The 18,257-nt window shown below is 42.6% G+C and overlaps 1 protein-coding gene across 7 annotated transcripts in view; it reads left to right on the top strand.

Moving 5' to 3' along the window:
• EBF1 (EBF transcription factor 1) overlaps positions 1-18,257 on the top strand; it is a 409,074-nt gene that overhangs the window by 247,876 nt on the left and 142,941 nt on the right. For all 7 annotated transcript variants that reach the window (XM_005897517.2, XM_070373017.1, XM_005897516.2 and 4 more), the window contains exon 7: positions 10,827-10,908. In XM_005897517.2, coding sequence (XP_005897579.1) covers positions 10,827-10,908 — 82 coding nt within the window. The remainder of the gene's footprint in view (positions 1-10,826; positions 10,909-18,257) is intronic.

The following is an 18,257-nucleotide window of genomic DNA, read 5'->3' as shown; positions in this document are numbered from 1 at the left end:
TAATTCTAGCTGAGGTTCTTGGGCAGGTTTCATGGACTCAGTGCATTTAAGCTCTACTTGGAAGATAAGTAGGATTATAGGAAGTAAATTAATGACACTGAATGTTTATACTTCATAAACTTTTGAAAAAAATAGTTGCATGTTCAAAAAAACCCATGTGTTTCCGTTACTGTAGATTTGAACTTCATATTTCTCTGATATTTATCACCTCCACAGGGGAAATTAATATCGAAACTCTTTGAGTCCTTAGAGGAAAAGTGAAATCGTAACATCAGATTCTAAATGAATCTGCTTCAAAATTTTATACACATGGGTATTAAACAGAGGGGTATTAAAAGCCTTTCATTTTTAACCTGTGGCTTTCTGTTGGCAAGAAAGACATTGAAAGATAGTGACTTGTGGAACTGGTAACCACGGATAGTATAACTAAATCCTTAAGGTGATATTCATTGACTCCTCCCAAGAGACCCAGGTTACACTGGTTTTGCTTTGGCCATCATTCTCTGAACTTGGTTTGGCTCTATTACAAGACTTACTGGTCTTTCATTATGGTTAAAATCTATTAATGTATTTGAAATAGGAAGGTTTTTCATAAGCAAAATTGAAACACATTAACAGTTACGATTGGGATTATTCCAGTGACAATACCAGAAATCTGTATGCTGACTTCAGCTCTAATCTTGAATGAATTTGATAATGCTGATAAGAGTATAGCTGCTGCTGCTGCTGCTGCTAAGTCGCTTCAGTCATGTCCGACTCTGTGCGACCCCATAGATTGCAGCCCACCAGGTTTCCCCGTCTCTGGCTAGATATGGTCAATGATCTGTATGCCCATATCTATCATATATATATAACGTACAAAGGAATGTAGTTTCATGGATGTGGGTTTTGGAGCCAAACTGCCTACGTTCAAATTCCAGCTCTACCACTTACTAGACAGGTAATCTTAGGCAAATTACATAACCCCTCTGTACAGTTATCCATAAAATGAGACTAGAGATAGTACTTCATGGGGTTGTTATGAAAAGTGAGTGAGTTAATACATGTGAAGCACTCAGAACAGTGTCTTGCATGTGGTGTACTTGTGTGTCTGCTGTAGTATCTGCTTAGTTTAAGTGTTGGGGTTCCTCCTTTCTCATATGTCTGGCTTTGTGGGATGGGTCATGGTTATTGAAGCCAAGTGACACTTGCGTCTTTTCCAGCCTGGGGAAGGATTTGCCTCGGTGACTCAGAATCCCAAGACCCAACGCCTGGATCAGATCCTACCCTGGGTCTGTAGGAACTCTGTGCTGCATGATTCCTTGCAGATCGTGACCCTTGTAAGGGAAACAGTTTCAGACAAATTTATTCTGTCTGTGCCCAGCTCTGAGAAGGAAAAACACTTGGAATTTGTTTTGTTTCTTAATTTTCATTGATGTATAATGAATTTACAACATGTGTTTCTGTTGTACAGCAAAGTGAATCAGTTATACATACATACATACATATATATATATATATATCTCCACTCTTTTTTCAATTTTTTTCCCATATAGGTCATTCCAGAGTACTAAATAAGGCTCCCTGTGCTAGACAGTAGGCTCTCATTAGTTATCTATTTTATATATAGTGTATGTGTGTGTATATATATACACACATACACTATTTTATATATTTGTCAACCCCAGTTTCCCAATTTATCCTACCCCCTTTCCCCCTTGGTGACCATAGTTTGTTTGCTATGCCTAATCTGTGCCTCTATTTCTGTTTTGTAAGTAAGCTCATTTGTACCCCTTTTTATATTCCACATATAAGTGATATCGTCTGGTATTTGTCTTTCTCTGATTTCACTCAGTGTAACAATCTCTAGGTTCATCTATGTCACTGCAAATGGCATTATTTCACTCTTTGTAATGGCTGAGTAATATTCCATTGCGTATATGTACATCATCTTCTCTATCCATTTCCTCCATCAATGGACAACACTTGGGTTTATTATCTGCTCATTCCTGCTGCAAAGAAAACTACTAGGGTGACTCAAAATGTCTGCCCATGGCCAGGGTTTATACCTTAATACACTTAAGCAAGAAACACTTGACAGTTGAGTAAGCTTTGTAGAAGAGTGTCCCTAAAGATGGACGCCTTCTCTGCAACACCTAATTCAGTTCTTTGGGGGTTTAATTAAATTCTCGCTTAATTTCCATTGTAACCTTGCAGCAGTTGGTGTAAGCTACAGCCCCCTTGCCCTGGCATCCCTTCCGTGTGTCATTTCTAAAGAATTGCAGTTTATTCTTTCCCTACTGGCCGCTGGTTCTTTGGCCTTCCCTCTCCCCTTTTGCTATCCTGGTGCTTTTCCCCACCTTTCAGATTTGACTTCTAGCATCAGGAAACCTATTTGTTGTGGGTGCTTTTATTGAAAACTATTTTTAAATTTTCTAGTCTGCTGCCATGCTATCCCAACCCCCACCCCTTTTTTTGGGAGGGGATTGGGGAGTAAATCCTTGCCACTGATTATGTCCTTCCATCACAGCCTAGCTCTGAACTCTGAGGTCATGAATGCTTTTCAAGTTGATCATGTTCATCCCTTAGGCTGAGAACACTTTCCAGAAATGCCTAAGATCTAAAGGACCTTGGCCAGGGGAGAAGGTAAACTCCTAGAAGTCAGTGGCCAAGAATAAGGGCAGCCACATGCTCTTCCCCTGGGATCCCCAAGATAGAGCCACAGCTTAGTGTCATTCCACCTCCCACCTCAGGCAGGGAGGAGAGAATGTGCTTCAATCTACATAGAATCCCCTCCGTGATCCTATTTCTCCCCTTCTGGAATTTCCAGTCTCTCAGACAGAACTGCAGGGGTTTGAGTCAAGGCGGGTCCTCTCTCAGCGGTGCATTATCAGAGAAGGAGAGGAGGTCAGCTGGACAGTCAGAAACCTTTGCCCTCACACAGGCTCAGCCTCCTCAGCCCGCCCTGGTGGCATCCCTGGGGTTTTGGCAGACTTGGCGGGTATCATATTTTCACATGGATGAACTGTACTCTACAACTTCTTCTGTGTACTAGAACCCAAAAGTGTTGACATTGAAAATAAAGTTTTCTCTTTCTAGCTGTTTCGGTCCCCTGTTTTCAAGGGTGATCTGTTTTTCATGGCAGGGGCTATGGACTTGTGTTTACCTCTTCACGGAGGGCTCCCATGGAGTAGCAGTGGTATTTCGGAGACAGTTCCTGGCATCTTGGGCGTCTGGGTGGGAATAGGTGCTTTCTGGTTAAATATTTTTAATTTGAGAGAACCCTTGTACTCCAGGAAAGTCTTCTTGGTTACATCTGGGCAGTAGATTTAGTCTCAGAGGCAGATGGTTCTGTGCTTCGGTGGCAGAGCCCAGAGGATGGCGCTGTTTGTGGCAAGGATTCCTCCTAAGATGACCTTTGAATCATGAGGCCTTTGCCTCTCTACCCTCCAGCGAGTGTGTGCAGGAGCAGCTTGAGTTTCACACAGAAGGGACCCCACAGCTGTTTCCACACAGCTGTTTCCCTCACTGGGCGGAGTGAGTCTCCGTGTCTGGAGTATCTTTGAGAAGGATCGTCTGCCACGTAACCATCTGCAGGGAGAAGTCAGAGGAACTTTCAGGGAGCCTGAAGACTGCAAATGGGGCTTTTATGTCTTGGTTTAGGTGTGCCCTGATGCTTTTGTTTTCCAGCCTGGACATTATGAGAACAGCTGAAAACATCCAAATGTGATTTTTCAGAATTTGGGTTGGGGCGGTGAAAACTCAACCTGCTCAGCCCAGATCTATGGCGATGCTTTGCATAATAATTAATGAGGTACAGGCTGTTGCCTACTGGATGGTTTTACTCCGTGTGCCCTTTAGGGTGACTAGCTGGAACCCTCTGTGATTTAAGCTGCTGCCTTTCCTCCCCTTCGTGTCTTGGCCTTTGGAAAGAGCCACTTTAGTCATTATTACCTGTCTTTTGTTTTTTTCTTTCTTTTGTTTTTTCCTCTTTGTAGGTCATTCAGTGAAACCTATAGTTCTTGTCAGTTACATAGATCTTTGCTTCCTTTCTTAACCTTAACATTCAAAGAAAGAATACTTTCTGTACCTGAAAAATTTCAGTATCTCTGAACATTAGAGCAGTTGATGATAGAAAGAATTATTTATTCTTCTATGCCAGGTACTGTTTTAACACTCTACATATATTACTCATTGAATTCTCAGTAACCCTCTGAAGTAGGATTTTCTTGCTCCCATTTTACAGATGAGGCACAGAGAGGGCACAGAGAGGTGAAATAACTTTTCTAAAGTAGCACAATTAATTAAAGAGTAAAGGTAGGATTATGATGAAAGTCATAATGCGGCTGGAAGGGACGGTACTGTTACTCTCATGTTTTACTGAGGTTCAGGGAATTGGAGAAATTTACTGAGGCTTATCTTATCTTTAACCCAAGCACCCGTCTAGAGTACTCCACTGCTGTCTTCATCATAGAATGGTCCTATTTCTACCCTTGGGAGGTCTGGGATTCTGTTTAGCTGTATAAATACTTACCAAAAAACTATTGGTTCTGAGTCCTGTGCCATGTACTGGCTATACAGAGATGATTTTTTGTTATTTTATATCCTTATATGGATTGGGCCTATCCTGTTGACTAATAACTTTCCTTCTGGGGGTGCCTAGTGGTACCTTCGGAGAAGGCAATGACACCCCACTCCAGTACTCTTGCCTGGAAAATCCCATGGACGGAGGAGCCCGGTAGGCTGCAGTCCATGGGGTCGCCAAGAGTCGGATATGACTGAGCGACTTCACTTTCACTTTTCACTTTCATGCATTGGAGAAGGAAATGGCAAACCACTCCAGTGTTCTTGTCTGGAGAAACCCAGGGATGGGGGAGCCTGGTGGGCTGCCATCTATGGGGTCGCACCAGAGTCGGACACGACTGAAGTGACTTAGTTGTAGTATTAGTGGTACCTTTGGTATCTAGCACTGTGCTCGTCACATGGAAACTACTCCTTATGCTGAATATCTCTTGGTTGGTAAAATGTGATACAGGGAAATCATTGAATAAGCAGTTATGTTCTACACATATGTGTGTTCAGTTCAGTAATGTTCAGTGAGGGTAATGTCGTACATTAGCCTCGTTGGTGAACTGAAACACAACTTCCATTAGAGTGTCACTGGGTTTTATGACTGTCACTTTCCTAATGGAGGTGTGTGTGTGTGTGTATTCAGTTGCTTGCTGCTACTGCTGCTGAGTCACTTCAGTCGTGTCCGACTCTGTGCGACCCCATAGACGGCAGCCCACCAGGCTCCCCCATCCCTGGGATTCTCCAGGCAAGAATACTGGAGTGGGGTGCCATTTCCTTCTCCAATGCATGAAAGTGAAAAGTGAAAGGGAAGTTGCTCAGTCGTGCCCGACTCTTAGCAACCCCGTGGACTGCAGCCTACCAAGTTCCTCTGTCCATGGGATTTTCCAGGCTAGAGTACTGGAGTGGGGTGCCATTGCCTTCTCAGTTGCTTACTCATGTCCAACTCTTTCCGACCCCATGGACTGTAGCCTGCCAGGCTCCTCTGTCCATGGGATTCTCTAGGCAAGAATACTGGAGCAAGTTGCCATTTCCTCCTCCAGGGAATCTTCCCAACCCAGGGTCAAACCTGTGTCTTCTGCAAGTCTCCTGCATTGCAGGCAGATTCTTTACCACTAAGCCACCAGAGAAGCCCTTCATAATGGAAATAGTAGACTGCAAAATGCAGTAGCTCCAGTGTTGAGCTCTTATTGGGTTGGCTTTTGAAAAACTAACACTACATTGGAAAAATCATGCAGTTAGAAGTCGAGACATGTGGATTAATAGTTTTTGCTCTCAGAACGACTGTAACTCTGTGAGTATTATCGTGTTCCTGCCCTCTCAATTTTCCCACATACATGGTGAAGAAGGTAGGCCCAGTGTTGGTTTAGGTCACTTATAAAGTCCTGTAATCCACAGAGATAACTCATACATTAGTGAGTCCTTTGGGCCAATATATAGGGTATTAGTTTAGATTTGTCTTTCAATAAATATCTTAATTTTGTTGAATCTTAGTTGTTTTATTTATTTATTTTTTGCCTTTCACAAGGGTTGAGCATTCCTGAGCTGCCTAACTGTAGGACTTCTGTGAGGATTCAGTGAGATTCGGAGGCTAGAAGTGTTTTGAATAATGTAACACTGTATGACCACAAAATATTATTTGTATTGAAAGTTAATGGAAAGGTGTCAGGTTTCTTGCCACTCCTTCCCCCATCCAAAAAAATAAAAAAGCCTGGAGTTGGGTCCTTCTTGGGCTGTTTCCTGTAGTTTATGGACTTCTGGAACGCTAAGGGGTCAATGGGGGCTTTGTCTTGCCTTGGGTCAGTTTCCCACGGTTGGGATAAGGCTGTGCACTCTTTTTCCCTGACAACAACTTTATCAAACACACCCGCCACACAAAATGTGGTAATTTGGTAGACAAAAGTGTGGTTTTGAGTTACGCTAACCTCCCCTTTGTTCAAAGCCCCCCTCCTCCTTGGAATCTGATATCTTCTCGGCAGACCAGCAGATGTGCACGTGTCCCCAGGTTTACAGATGCCTTCAAAACAGCCTGATAAACCACCCCCCCAAAAAAAAATTTGTGTGCCACATCTTTCGGTGGGGATATTTTTAACTCCTGCTTCTAACTCCTTGCAGTTCCTTTAAGGAAGTCTGATCTGAAAGGGTCAGACATTTGGCATCTACTTGGGGGAAAACTTTGAAAGAATTCCTGATGCTCCCCCTGGGGTAGGGCTGGCTTTCTCCAACAGAACTGGCCCTTCCGAGTGTCTTTGCCACATAAGGGCTTGTGTGAGGCCTCAGGCACCAGTTGACGCTGTCTCTTCCCCACAACAGATGGTCAAGCCTTCAGTTTCAGCGAGGGATCCGCTGTCGAGAGGGCGGGCAGAAGATGCTGCCAGCGTGCCAAGTGACAGGGCAGCTTGGGGTAACGGGGATCTGGTTTGTGCCCAGCATAGCTTTTGTGCTAACGATGGGCTGGTGACAGGCGCCTCGCCCGGCTCATCGCCGAGGCAGAAGATCCCCTGCTCCCTTGATTCTGTTTCTCTGGCAGAGCTAACGTCCTGTTTGCCTGCCTTTCAAAATCCATTTTGGCACCAGATGGACCCCCTCGTGGTGGCTAGCAGTTGTCTGACTTGAAGATGGCAGAGGGTGTGCTGACAGCTCCTTCCAACACAACCTGAATCTGGCTGTTGTGTCTGGCTCAAATGGCTTTAAACATACACAGGCGGCGAATATTATCTATCAGTCCTGGAGAACCAGGTGTGGGAGTGGGGTGCCCACTGGATGGAGAATGGCAGCGACGTCTCCCTCCACAGTGTTCAGGTTGCTAGCGTGGAAACAATGGTACAATGGTACTAATAATTACTCTTATGATTACTCTTATTTGTGCAGTTGCCATTGTGGTACATTGTACCATTGTTGTCCATGGTACAATTAGTATTAATATCAACAATGCACTACTTCTGTGATTATTAAAACTACTGTAGCACAATGGTTAAAAGCACAGGCTCTGTGCAAATTTGAGTTGATCCACATTTAATAACTTTTGGGCAACTTATTTACATTCTCTGTACCTCAGTTTCCTCATCAGTAAAATGGGATTAAAGGTAGAGGTTATTTAGGAGGCTTGAATGGGAAAATATATTTGAAGTTCTCAGCTTTCTGAACACAAAGTAAGCACCTAATACATGAAAGAGATTATTATTATGACAGCCACCATCACTATGTGTACTATGTTCCAGACACTATGTATCATTGCAGTTAATTTTCTTAGTCACCTTCTATGATAGGGACTGATATTATACCCAGATTCTAGGTAAGAAGTGTGGTGCAGGAAAGTTCAGCTCTTTATCAAAAGTCACACAGCTGTATCTGTCAGAATTTGATAGGAATCTCATTCTGAATATTTTTAAGGGTCATGGCTTTTCTATCATCCCAAGCCGACTCTTACTGTCAATTTAGTGATAATCAGCCCTGTCCTGGGGTTTGTGTGGCTTTTAAATATCCTCTTCCAACCAGCTGTGCTTGAAAGAAGCAGGCAGTTTTCACACTTTAGGTGTCTTTGGATGTAAGCTTGAGCCCGGTCAAGATGGCAGACTCACTATCCCTGACCTCTACCACATCAGACAGTTTCCAGCAGTAATGTGTGGTCGCTAGGGCTCCCGGCACTTGCTGTCTGCGAGTTCAGAGGTGGGGACAGTGCAGAGACACTTAGGATTGGGACCACGCCCTCAAACCCCTCTCCTGTCCCCAGATTCCCCTATTGCATGTGGCCAGGTCTGCACTGGCCAATGGGCCAGTGTTGCTCTTTGAGCTGGATTTTATTTTACGCAGCTGGGCTCAGCAGTGTGCCATGAGTCATTTATCTTGTTCAGAAAGATTGATACACTTTGTGAACAGAACCTGGAAGTAGGGATGAAGGATTGTTCAGAAGCCAGGTCTTATTGATGGACAGTTGAACGTTGCATGATGTTGAAAGAGCTGTTTCAGGAAGATGTTTACATTTTAAAATGTGATTTTAGGGGTTGACAAAGTCATTGTCTCTCTTCAAAGAGTTATTCCCATGCCATACTTCCCTCTTGGCAGAGTCTGAGAGACTGGGGAGGAGAGAGATTCTGTTGGGACATCGCTTAGTCTGGTTTTCAGAAATTGCCTAAATTTGGTGCTTCTCTGTGCTGTGCTCTCATTATAGAGGTGCTATTTGGTTGATAGACTTTATACTCAGAGCTAAATCCAGACATCTCAGCTTGATAGTTCCTCACAAATTATGTGTATTCAAGTAGGAATTTTACTGCAGTGTGGACTTGAAATGGGGAAAAAGGTGACGACAGGAAAATTCCTATGAGAATTTAACTGAGCAACATTTTAATGCATTGTAATATTTTGGGAAAGTGGGCCTGAAGTCCACATCCCTAAAAGTAAAAAGGAATGAAGAACTTCCAGCAGCTTTTAAAATGCTGCTTTCCCCAAACATATTAGTAGGTGGATCGAGAGGTTTAATTTTAGGTAACTAACAAGAATGCCCTGATCGGACACTTTTGATCATGCTGCCTTTCCACGATGAACTTCAACAACTCCCACCTAAGAAATATAGAAATAACTCTCCTGATTCACAGAAAGGTAGAAATAACTCATCTAATTTATCACCCAGTGCAGGACACTTTTAAAAGTTAAAGTTCGTACTATTCATTTTGTTGTTGTTGCTCAGTAGCTCAGACTCTTTTGTGATCCCATGGACTGCAACACTCCAGACTTCCCTGTCCTTCACTATCTCCCAGAGTTTGCTCAAACTCATGTGCAGTGAGTCAGTGATGCCATCCAGCCATCTCATTCTCTGTCATCCCCTCTTCTCCTTCTGCCTTCAATCTTCTCCAGCATCAGGGTCTTTTCCAGTGAGTTGGCTCTTCGCATCAGGTGGCCAAAGTATTTGAGCTTCAGTTTCAGCATCAGTCCTTCCAATGAATATTCAGGGTTGATTTCCTTTAAGATTGACTGGTTTGAACTATTCACACTTACAGTAGTACAGCTGGTGTAAACTAGTATGCTGCTGCTGCTAAGTCACTTCAGTCGTGTCCGACTCTGTGCGACCTCACAGACGACAGCCCATCAGGCTCCTCTGTCCCTGGGATTCTCCAGGCAAGAACACTGGAGTTGGTTGCCATTTCCTTCTCCAATGCATGAAAGTGAAAAGTGAAAGTGAAGTCGCTCAGTCGTGCCCGACTCTTAGTGACCCTACGGACTGCAGCCTACCAGGCTCCTCCGTCCATGGGATTTTCCAGGCAAGAGTACTGGAGTGGGGTGCCATTGCCTTCTCTGGTAAACTAGTATAGTTCCTGGCAAATTGAGACCTTTGGTCACCCTAGCCAGTAAAACCATGGATCTCATTATGGAATCAATTCAGAGATCAAGGTGGCTGTGAAGCAGGACATTCCTTCTTCTATCATAAATAGCTTTTGTTTATAGCTGGCATGTAAGGAAAACATATGGGATATGTTCAAGAAATGAGTGGACTTTAGTCAGTATGGGAATCTTCTCATAAGCACTCCTATCAGAATATTTTACTTGGGCTTCCATGGTGGCTCAAAGGGTAAAGATGCAGGCAGACCCAGATTTGATCCCTGGATTAGGAAGGTCCCCTGGAGAAGGAAATGGCAACCCAGTCCAGTATTCTTGCCTGGAGAATCCCCATGGACAGAGGAGCCTGGCGGGCTACAGTCCACGGGGTCACAAAGAGTCAGACATGACTGAGCAACTTCACTTTCCCTTTCATGTTTGAGAAATCAATGGACTTTAGTCAGTATGTGAATCTTCTCATAAGCACTCCTAATCAGAATGTTTTACTTGGAGATGCTTGGATAAAAAGTGTTTACCTTGTCCTTATATTCATCTAGCATGTATTTTGCTGGTTCATCATCTGTGAATTTACGGGGCTTAAATTACATGTTGTTGTTGGGGACCATGAGTAATTCTCAGGCAATTATCTCCAATTGGAACCTGCCTTAAATTATAGGGAAGACTTAGCCTTTCTATGAGTGAAAATACTTCCTTGGGGGCTTAATTCTTCTGTGAGATCTGTTGGCGCCACGGAGAGCATTCTCTTCATATAGAACGTCTAACTTGGGTGTGAAATGAAGACTAAAGCTTTAAACCAAGTACTGGCTGGCTCTAATGTCATTCTGAATGTTTCAGAAAATGCCCAGAGAATAGAATGCACAACCCGGAAGTGACTTACTACTTTTTTTTTTTTCCCCTTCTGTGGAGGACTGAAATGCTAACCATGGTAATTTGTTTCTTCACAGGTTCTTCTTGAAATTTTTCCTCAAATGTAACCAAAATTGCCTAAAGAATGCGGGAAACCCACGTGACATGCGGAGATTCCAGGTGGGTCTGTCTTGTCCTTCTTATACCTGAATAATAACATGAGTATCAGGAGAGGGTAAAAGAAGTCTTAGGTGGAGAAGATCCAGAGTATCATTGTATCATTGTTTTCCCAGAGGTGACAAGCAGGTGAGTTTGGGTCCCTAGGTGTCTTTTCTCTACAAGTTGTTGTTTTAATTAGAGAAGGATTAGGACTGAGCCACCTGCATTCAGTGGTTGAGACAGTGGTACCCTTTGAGCCTCGTCTGGCTTCCCGAATGGACTCATACGCTTAAACCAGGGCTCCCCAACCTCCAGGATCTAATGCTGGATGATCTGAGGTAGAGCTGATATAATAGAAATAAAGTGCACAATAAATGCTATGTGTTTGAATCATCCTGAAACTACCCCCTCCTCACCCTGTCCATGGAAAATTTGTCTTCCATGAAACTCGTACCTGGTGCCAAAAATGTTGGGGACCACTAGCTTAAACCACTGCAGGTTAAGTGAAGCACATGCAAATGATGAAGTCTTCGCCTAAAGTTCTACAGGTAGAAAACTGGTCGATAGGAGCTTTGTGCTGTTTTGGAATTACGTCACTTTCCTCCTTCCTTTCTCTTGTTTTCCTTTTCCAATCTTGGAGATTATTAGTAATTATCTTATTAAAAGTGGATCTCTGAAGAAGCAGGGTGTAGGGCAGTATGGGTGACATTCAGTCTGTTTGAGAAATGTCCTTGTTCAGCCCATATAAATGTTTTCAAGCATCAGTCAGATCTGCCTCCATTTAAAGCTTTAGTGGCATGTTAACCTCATATAATTATACATTTACTAGAGGAAAAATATGTGAAAATACATTTGTTAACTTCCAAAACACAGAATGGTGGTTAGGCTTTAGGAAAGGTTGCTAAATTCTAGGTACGTGCTTCTCAAACTCTAAAATGCCGAGAATCCTCTGGGGATCTTGTTAAACTGCTAATTGAAGTCTGCGGTGGGCCTGAAATTCTACCTTTCTAACAAGCTCCCAAGTGATGGGCAAAGCCATGGACCACACTTGGAGTAGCAAGGTTCTAGACCCTTATGTTGCTCTCCATCTAATTTTATGACTAACTCATTTGGTCAGTGTTAGTGTCTTCACCAGAGTAATGATGTGTCCATCTATGGATGCCCATGTGGTCTGTCAGTGAAAATATCTTGGGAGTTCAAAGTATGTTCTTAGGTGGAGTTAGTCTGCTTTAAGTGTAGATTGAAATATAGGATCTCTGAGAGGATCTGGACAAATTTTCTCTGCACATTCTCTGATGGGAGAAAGGGAAAGGATGATTCTGGGCATTAATTTTTGGATGTCAAGATCTCTTAGTCTCCAAGATAATTATTTTTTTTTAATAGGTGGGACTTAGTAGTCCCATGAAAGAACAAATTCAGTAAAAAGAATACCCCTGCCCCTGAGATTCTGAAGAGTTCTGAAAATCATTTGGGCTTGCCACCTTTTGTCCTGACAGATGAATGGGGAGAACCCCTAGATGCCTAGTTTCCTGGAAAATGTCTTTCCTGGGGAGCTTCTGACCAAGTGGGCAGACTTGGGTGCTCTCATTCATACCCAGGACATTTTTGTGTTGAGTTGGAGCATCTTTGCTGGTGCAACATGTGATGCTGTTAAATATGTGTTGCTAAGTGTCTTAAAATGTGAGAATGAGTTTCATATAAACTGCGTTACTTACCTTGGCCTTGAAATGGGCCATGTATCTCCTTTGACCAAGCTTGGGTTAGGAACAAGCCATGTCCAGACATGAACCAATTCATAACATATAATAAATGTGTCTAGACATGTATGATGCCTTACGAATACTAGGACCGACCTGGCTGTGCTTCACAGAGTGGCAGAGTTAGAGATGGTCTTCAGTAATGTTGGGAATCTAAAGAGAGTGTGTGTAAGATTTCAGGGGCCTTATTTTCCCTTGCAGGACCTGCTAGTGAAATGTCTGAAAGCTTTGAATTATAGGAATGTAGCTTTTGGATGAGATGAGAACCAACTCAGTCTGTTATTTTTGAGAATGTCTAGAAAGCTTTATTTTTTTCAGACAAAGTAGTTATTTTTTGTTGAGTAGAAGGGCTACTGAGACAAGGAGGCATGAGTTAGATTTCCGCAAAACCTCAATTTCCTCTACTGTAAAATGGAGTAAAAATGATGATTCTTCTTATTTCACAAAGGACAGTACTTTGAAAGCATAACAAATTTGCAAAAGATAAAATATGCAGCAGAACCAATACAATATTGTAAAGTAATTAGCCTCCAATTAAAATAAATAAACTTACAAAGAAATAAATGTATGATTTTGAAGAAAATATTTGCTATAAACTAAAGCTGGGCCAATAATTGAGCATAGGGTTTCTCAGCCTGGGCAGAAATGACACTTTAGACTGAATAAGCCTTTGTTGGGAGGGAGGTGGATTTGTTCTGTGTGTCAAAGGATATTTAGCCAGAATCACTGGCCTTTACCCACCAGATACCAGTAGAGAAACCATCCTCCACCCCTTGCAGTCATGAGAGACACTAAAATGTCTCCAGACATAGACAAACGTCCCCTGTGGGGAAGGGGATGCAGAATTTCCCCTGGTTGGGAATCACTGGTTTAGTCCTATCCCTGACGACCTCTGACATACTCTCCTGCAGACAGTGCTGCTGTCCCAAAGAGTGCACCCTTTGATTACCCTTGAAAGTTGCCCAACACAAGGTCCAGCCTTGACAATGCTCTTTCTCAGTATTCTCCAACTGATCCTAAAGTAGGTGGACCTTTCCCAGTAGGGGCTGCTACCTTGACCACTACAGAGTCAGTCTTTGTGTCAAAGAAGAGCTCTGTCTCTATCAGCAATGACAAATTCCTTATTGGAGCTCAAATTTAACCCACTTTATTCCTGTCACCGACTTCCTACTTACTGGGAGAGGAAAGAGGGAGCCTGTGGCAGAATGAGCACTGACATTTTGTTTTGTGTTTGTGTACATTTGCATATTTCATGAATCATCACTTTTACACGGTTAGCACGTGGTCTTATGCACTGTTGGACGTATCTAGCAACTGCAACTCAGTGCTCTAAACACCATTGTCAGCCTCATTTTTTGTGTGGGCCTCTGCCTCAAGCTTGCTTTTCTTCCTGTGTTCCTTGTCTTGGTTCATTTCTAACTGTATTAAGTGTTAGGGAGATGACCATTTATATTTGGGTCTGCATTCGTATTTATATGTATAAATGTATGAGTCCATGTATGTATCTTGATAGACATCTATGGACATTGCCTGTAATGATGACGATGATGAAGCTAACAATTATGGTGTCCTTTTGTGAGCAGTTTTGTGCTATTTTATATGAGTTACCATATTTATCTTCACATCCAAACAGGAATTAGGGTCATGCAAATAGGAATTACTTCCACTTTACAAATGAGGTACGTGAAGTTTAGGAAAGTTAAGCAGTTTGCCCAAAGTCACACATCTACTAAGTCCTGAGGCAGCGATTCAACCCAGTCGATCTGACCCAGATGTTCTCTAATGTGGTGCAACAGTAAAGAACTTGTCCACAGCCTTTAGGCAGATACATAGGGAGGCAGTAAGGAGGTCTCTCTACATCTGAGAGCCCAGTGAGTACTTGTGAATAGTATTAGAATCCCAGGGAAGTCAAGGAACAGTGTTCAAAAGGGTGTTTGCTCTGAGTAGAACCTAAGGATGCCAGCTGCCTGAAGAACACTGGGATTCCAATATATCCATCATGCAGAATGTGGAGTTGTGCAGAAGGGGAAAAACTCGAGCACTGTTTCTGATTATAGCCACAGTGCTGGTCAGTGTTTACTCATGTGAACTTTAGAGAAAGAGGTTATTGCTCCTAAGACTGCCTGAGCTTCACCTAATTGGTAGAGGTTTTGGCCAGTTCTCCAGGGCAAGAAAGACCCTTCAACAAATGAAGCCTGAATCCAGGCACCCCTGATGGGTCGGAGCACTCATTTGGAAATCATATTGACGTTCCCAGCTCTTAGGACTAAACCAAAAGGGGGAGGATGAGTTTCTGTGCAGCTGTGCTGGCTGGCAGAGATGAGCCCTAGAAGCGCTGGTGGAAGGTTTCCCATGAGCAAACATATGATTTTCCTCATTTTTCTCATAGTACGCTAATTGGAAAGCTGGTTTCAAATATTTTGATGACACTGTTGCCTCTGAGGGGAGTGAGAGAGTGTCATGTTGGCATGAGAAGACTCCCTTCCCCGCTTTACATCTCAATGTGGCTTTTCCCAGTGACACTGAAAACCCAAGGCCCAGAGACATCTGAGGGAAGGCATGCCCTCCTGCCTGTCCAGCGGGCTCCCCCTACCTGTTAGGGATGCCACTTTCTCTCTTGTCCCGCTCCCCAGGCCCACTGATCTTCATGCAGCCAGGCCAGGGTGCGTCTCCTCTGAACAGCAATCAGGGGCCTGTGTAGGTGACTGAGGAGGACATAAGAAAGGTTGTTGATCTCTTGACATGTAAAGACATTCTGTCAAGCAAACTCAGCCTCACAGCAGCTGAGCTTCTGGTGTGTAAACAGAGACTGCTTAATTACACAGGTCATATCAATTTAGTGTGACCTTAGCATTTTTGAGAAATTCATCACTTTCTGCAGAGCTTGGCTGTATTCATAGTTTCAGGCAATATGGAATAAGCCTTGTAGAGAATTTGGTACAATCTTTTTATTTTTAAGCTTATAATTGATGTTTTCTTTTGAAATCCCCAGGCTGTGGTTAGGGTAACAAACTTGCTTAAATACAACAGTGGATACAGGCTTCATTCAGTTCTGTGGGTGTGGGGACGACGGGAGAAAGAGAGCAGGAGGGAAGGCGGTGGATGGAGACAGCTCTCTCTCCTGACGGGGAGAATTTCCCTGTGACTAAATGAGCCTGTTTCTTCATCTTGACACTAAAAAGATGCTAATGTCAAAGGAGTGTGTTAAAACCATGTCACGGGTCTGGTTTTTAACTGACGGGAGCTAGACAATTCAAGCTTAAGATTTAAATCCTTATCAATAGCTTCCCTTGTTGGGGCTGGCAGAGCGGGGAGGTGAGGGGAGGAACAAGAACTGGGTACAAGCTGTCATCACAGTAGATACCGTAATACCTGGAAAACTGGGAAGTAAATTTCCAAATTCATCTTATTGCTTTAACAAAGTTTTCCATAGGCTGTGAATCTGTATCTGTGTATAAATGTTAGATCTGTAACTACATGTGAACATAAATGTAAGATATGCTTGTTTATGCATGCATGCCTGCACTCAGTAGTATTTATTGACCTGGTAGGTGGTTGAGTATATTGTGATAAGAACAGGAAAGATGGAGTGTCTGCTGTAGTGAAACTTAAATTCTAGTTGGCATCTATTAGTTAGGATAATAGTAGCTGCTGTAACAAACAGACCAAAGAAGATTTAATGGATCACCTTCAACAGAAGGTTGTTTATCCCTAACATAATGGTATAAGGCAAGTATTCCTGGTGGGTGAGTAGCTCTTGTATGTGAAGTAGTCTCCACCACCCCCTAGAACCTTATTGTCTCCATACATCCAGCTGAAGGGTAAAGAGTGCATGGAGGGGCTTGTGGGCTTAAAAACCTCGTCTTAGAAATGATTCTTGTCAAATCTGCCCACATTCTACTGGCTAGAAGTCTGTCACACAGCCAGGTATGACCACAGAGAGGCCTGAAAATGTCTAGTTGTACTGTCCAAGAAGAAAAGATAGTTATATGGGGAACAGTGACCTTCAGTTGCTACACTGTCAAAACCAATACAATATTGTAAAGTAACTAGCCTACAATTAAAATAAATAAATTTATATAAAATAAAATAAAAATTTCAATTATTGCTTTAAGGAAGTGAAGCAGGGTATTATGAGAGAGAACACCAGTGTGGGATGGGGGATGGGAACATACTTGAAAAGCAGGTGACCAAGGAAAACTTTCGAGGAGGGGACTCTTAAGCTCAGAGCTAATGGATAAAAATAAGTCATTTTGAGAAGAGCCAGGAGAATTTTCTGAGCAGAGAGAGCAGCAAGCCCAAAATTCATGTTTGTCTCGTGTTTATCTGAGACGAACAATTTTCTTTTGCTTACTCATCATTTGGAATGGGGGTCGGTAAGAAATATGAGGAGAAACTATCAGGTTTTTCTTCCCAAATTCCCACCAAAAAATGTGTGGTCTTTCAAAAGTGATGACGTAGTTAATGACATTAAAAGGCAACTCTCTGCCTTCCCCCCTTCTTTGGTGAATTCTATAAATTTTGGAGAATCCTTCTTATTTATTCAGAAGCCCACAGGGTATGGTTAGAGGATTCTTAAAATGTATGCCCATTCTCTGCAGTTTCGGTCTGCTTTTAAAGACACTTAAAGAAAGAAGGAAACGTTCTCAACCCTTTTATTTCTCTCCCACCGTTCCCCACCCCCGTCTTATATTGTTTTGACAAACAGCACATCTTGCAATTAAATTCTTTACCAACAGAATGTTAGGGGCCTGAGCCGCAATCACTCTCTTCCTACAGAATAATTTCAAGATGCACCATGCTGATTAATTATACTGAAAGCAGCTCTAATGATAGTTTCAGAATACAGGATTAATTCACATAACATGGTAAATACAAATGGTGGATTTTCAACCTGATATATTAAACCATCACGGCTTATTGGGCAAATATGTATCTTGGCATGAGCCTTATGCTGGGCCTTGGCAGAAAATATGCATCACTGAAAAGGAATCCTTATGACCAGGATTTGATGAGTGGTAGCTCTGCACTTAGAGGAAATAAATTCCTACATTAAGTACAGTTGCTATTGAAGAAAATGTAAAATATATTAAAGGATAGACATAGAAGTGTTTGGTTTGATCAGTGTTGCCCAGTGGATATTGGATCTGAGGATGCATGGTGCTTACTGAGACTTGCCAACCCAGAGGTATTCTTATATTCTTCCACTTTTTAGGTTGTAACTTACAGAGCTCTTACTATGTGTGAGACCTTGTACTAAGTGTTTTACATGTATAATTTTATTTGTTTTTCCACCCTCTTTCCCTTGTTTACTTTGCTCCAAATGAGAACATTGACCTTCCTTCTCTTCCGTCATTTTTCTTCACCAAATGTACTAAACTCATTCCTTCCTCAGGATTTTTGCACTTGCTATCCTATGCCCCTGGAAATTCTTCTGCCACATCATTGAATGGCTGGTTACTTCTTAATAGTCAGATTTCAGCTAAAATGTCACCTCCTTAGAGAGGCCTTCCTAATCATCTGCTTAAAAGTAGTTCCTGCCTGGGCTTCGCCCCCTTCCTCATTTTATTTTCTTCTTGGAACTTTTTACCATCTGAAATTTGCTTTCATTGT

The sequence above is a fragment of the Bos mutus genome, chromosome 7 (assembly GCF_027580195.1).
Source record: "Bos mutus isolate GX-2022 chromosome 7, NWIPB_WYAK_1.1, whole genome shotgun sequence".
Classification (NCBI taxonomy): domain Eukaryota; kingdom Metazoa; phylum Chordata; class Mammalia; order Artiodactyla; family Bovidae; genus Bos; species Bos mutus.
Note: the sequence above shows the minus strand (reverse complement) of the source record. Positions and strands in the feature narration are given on the sequence as shown.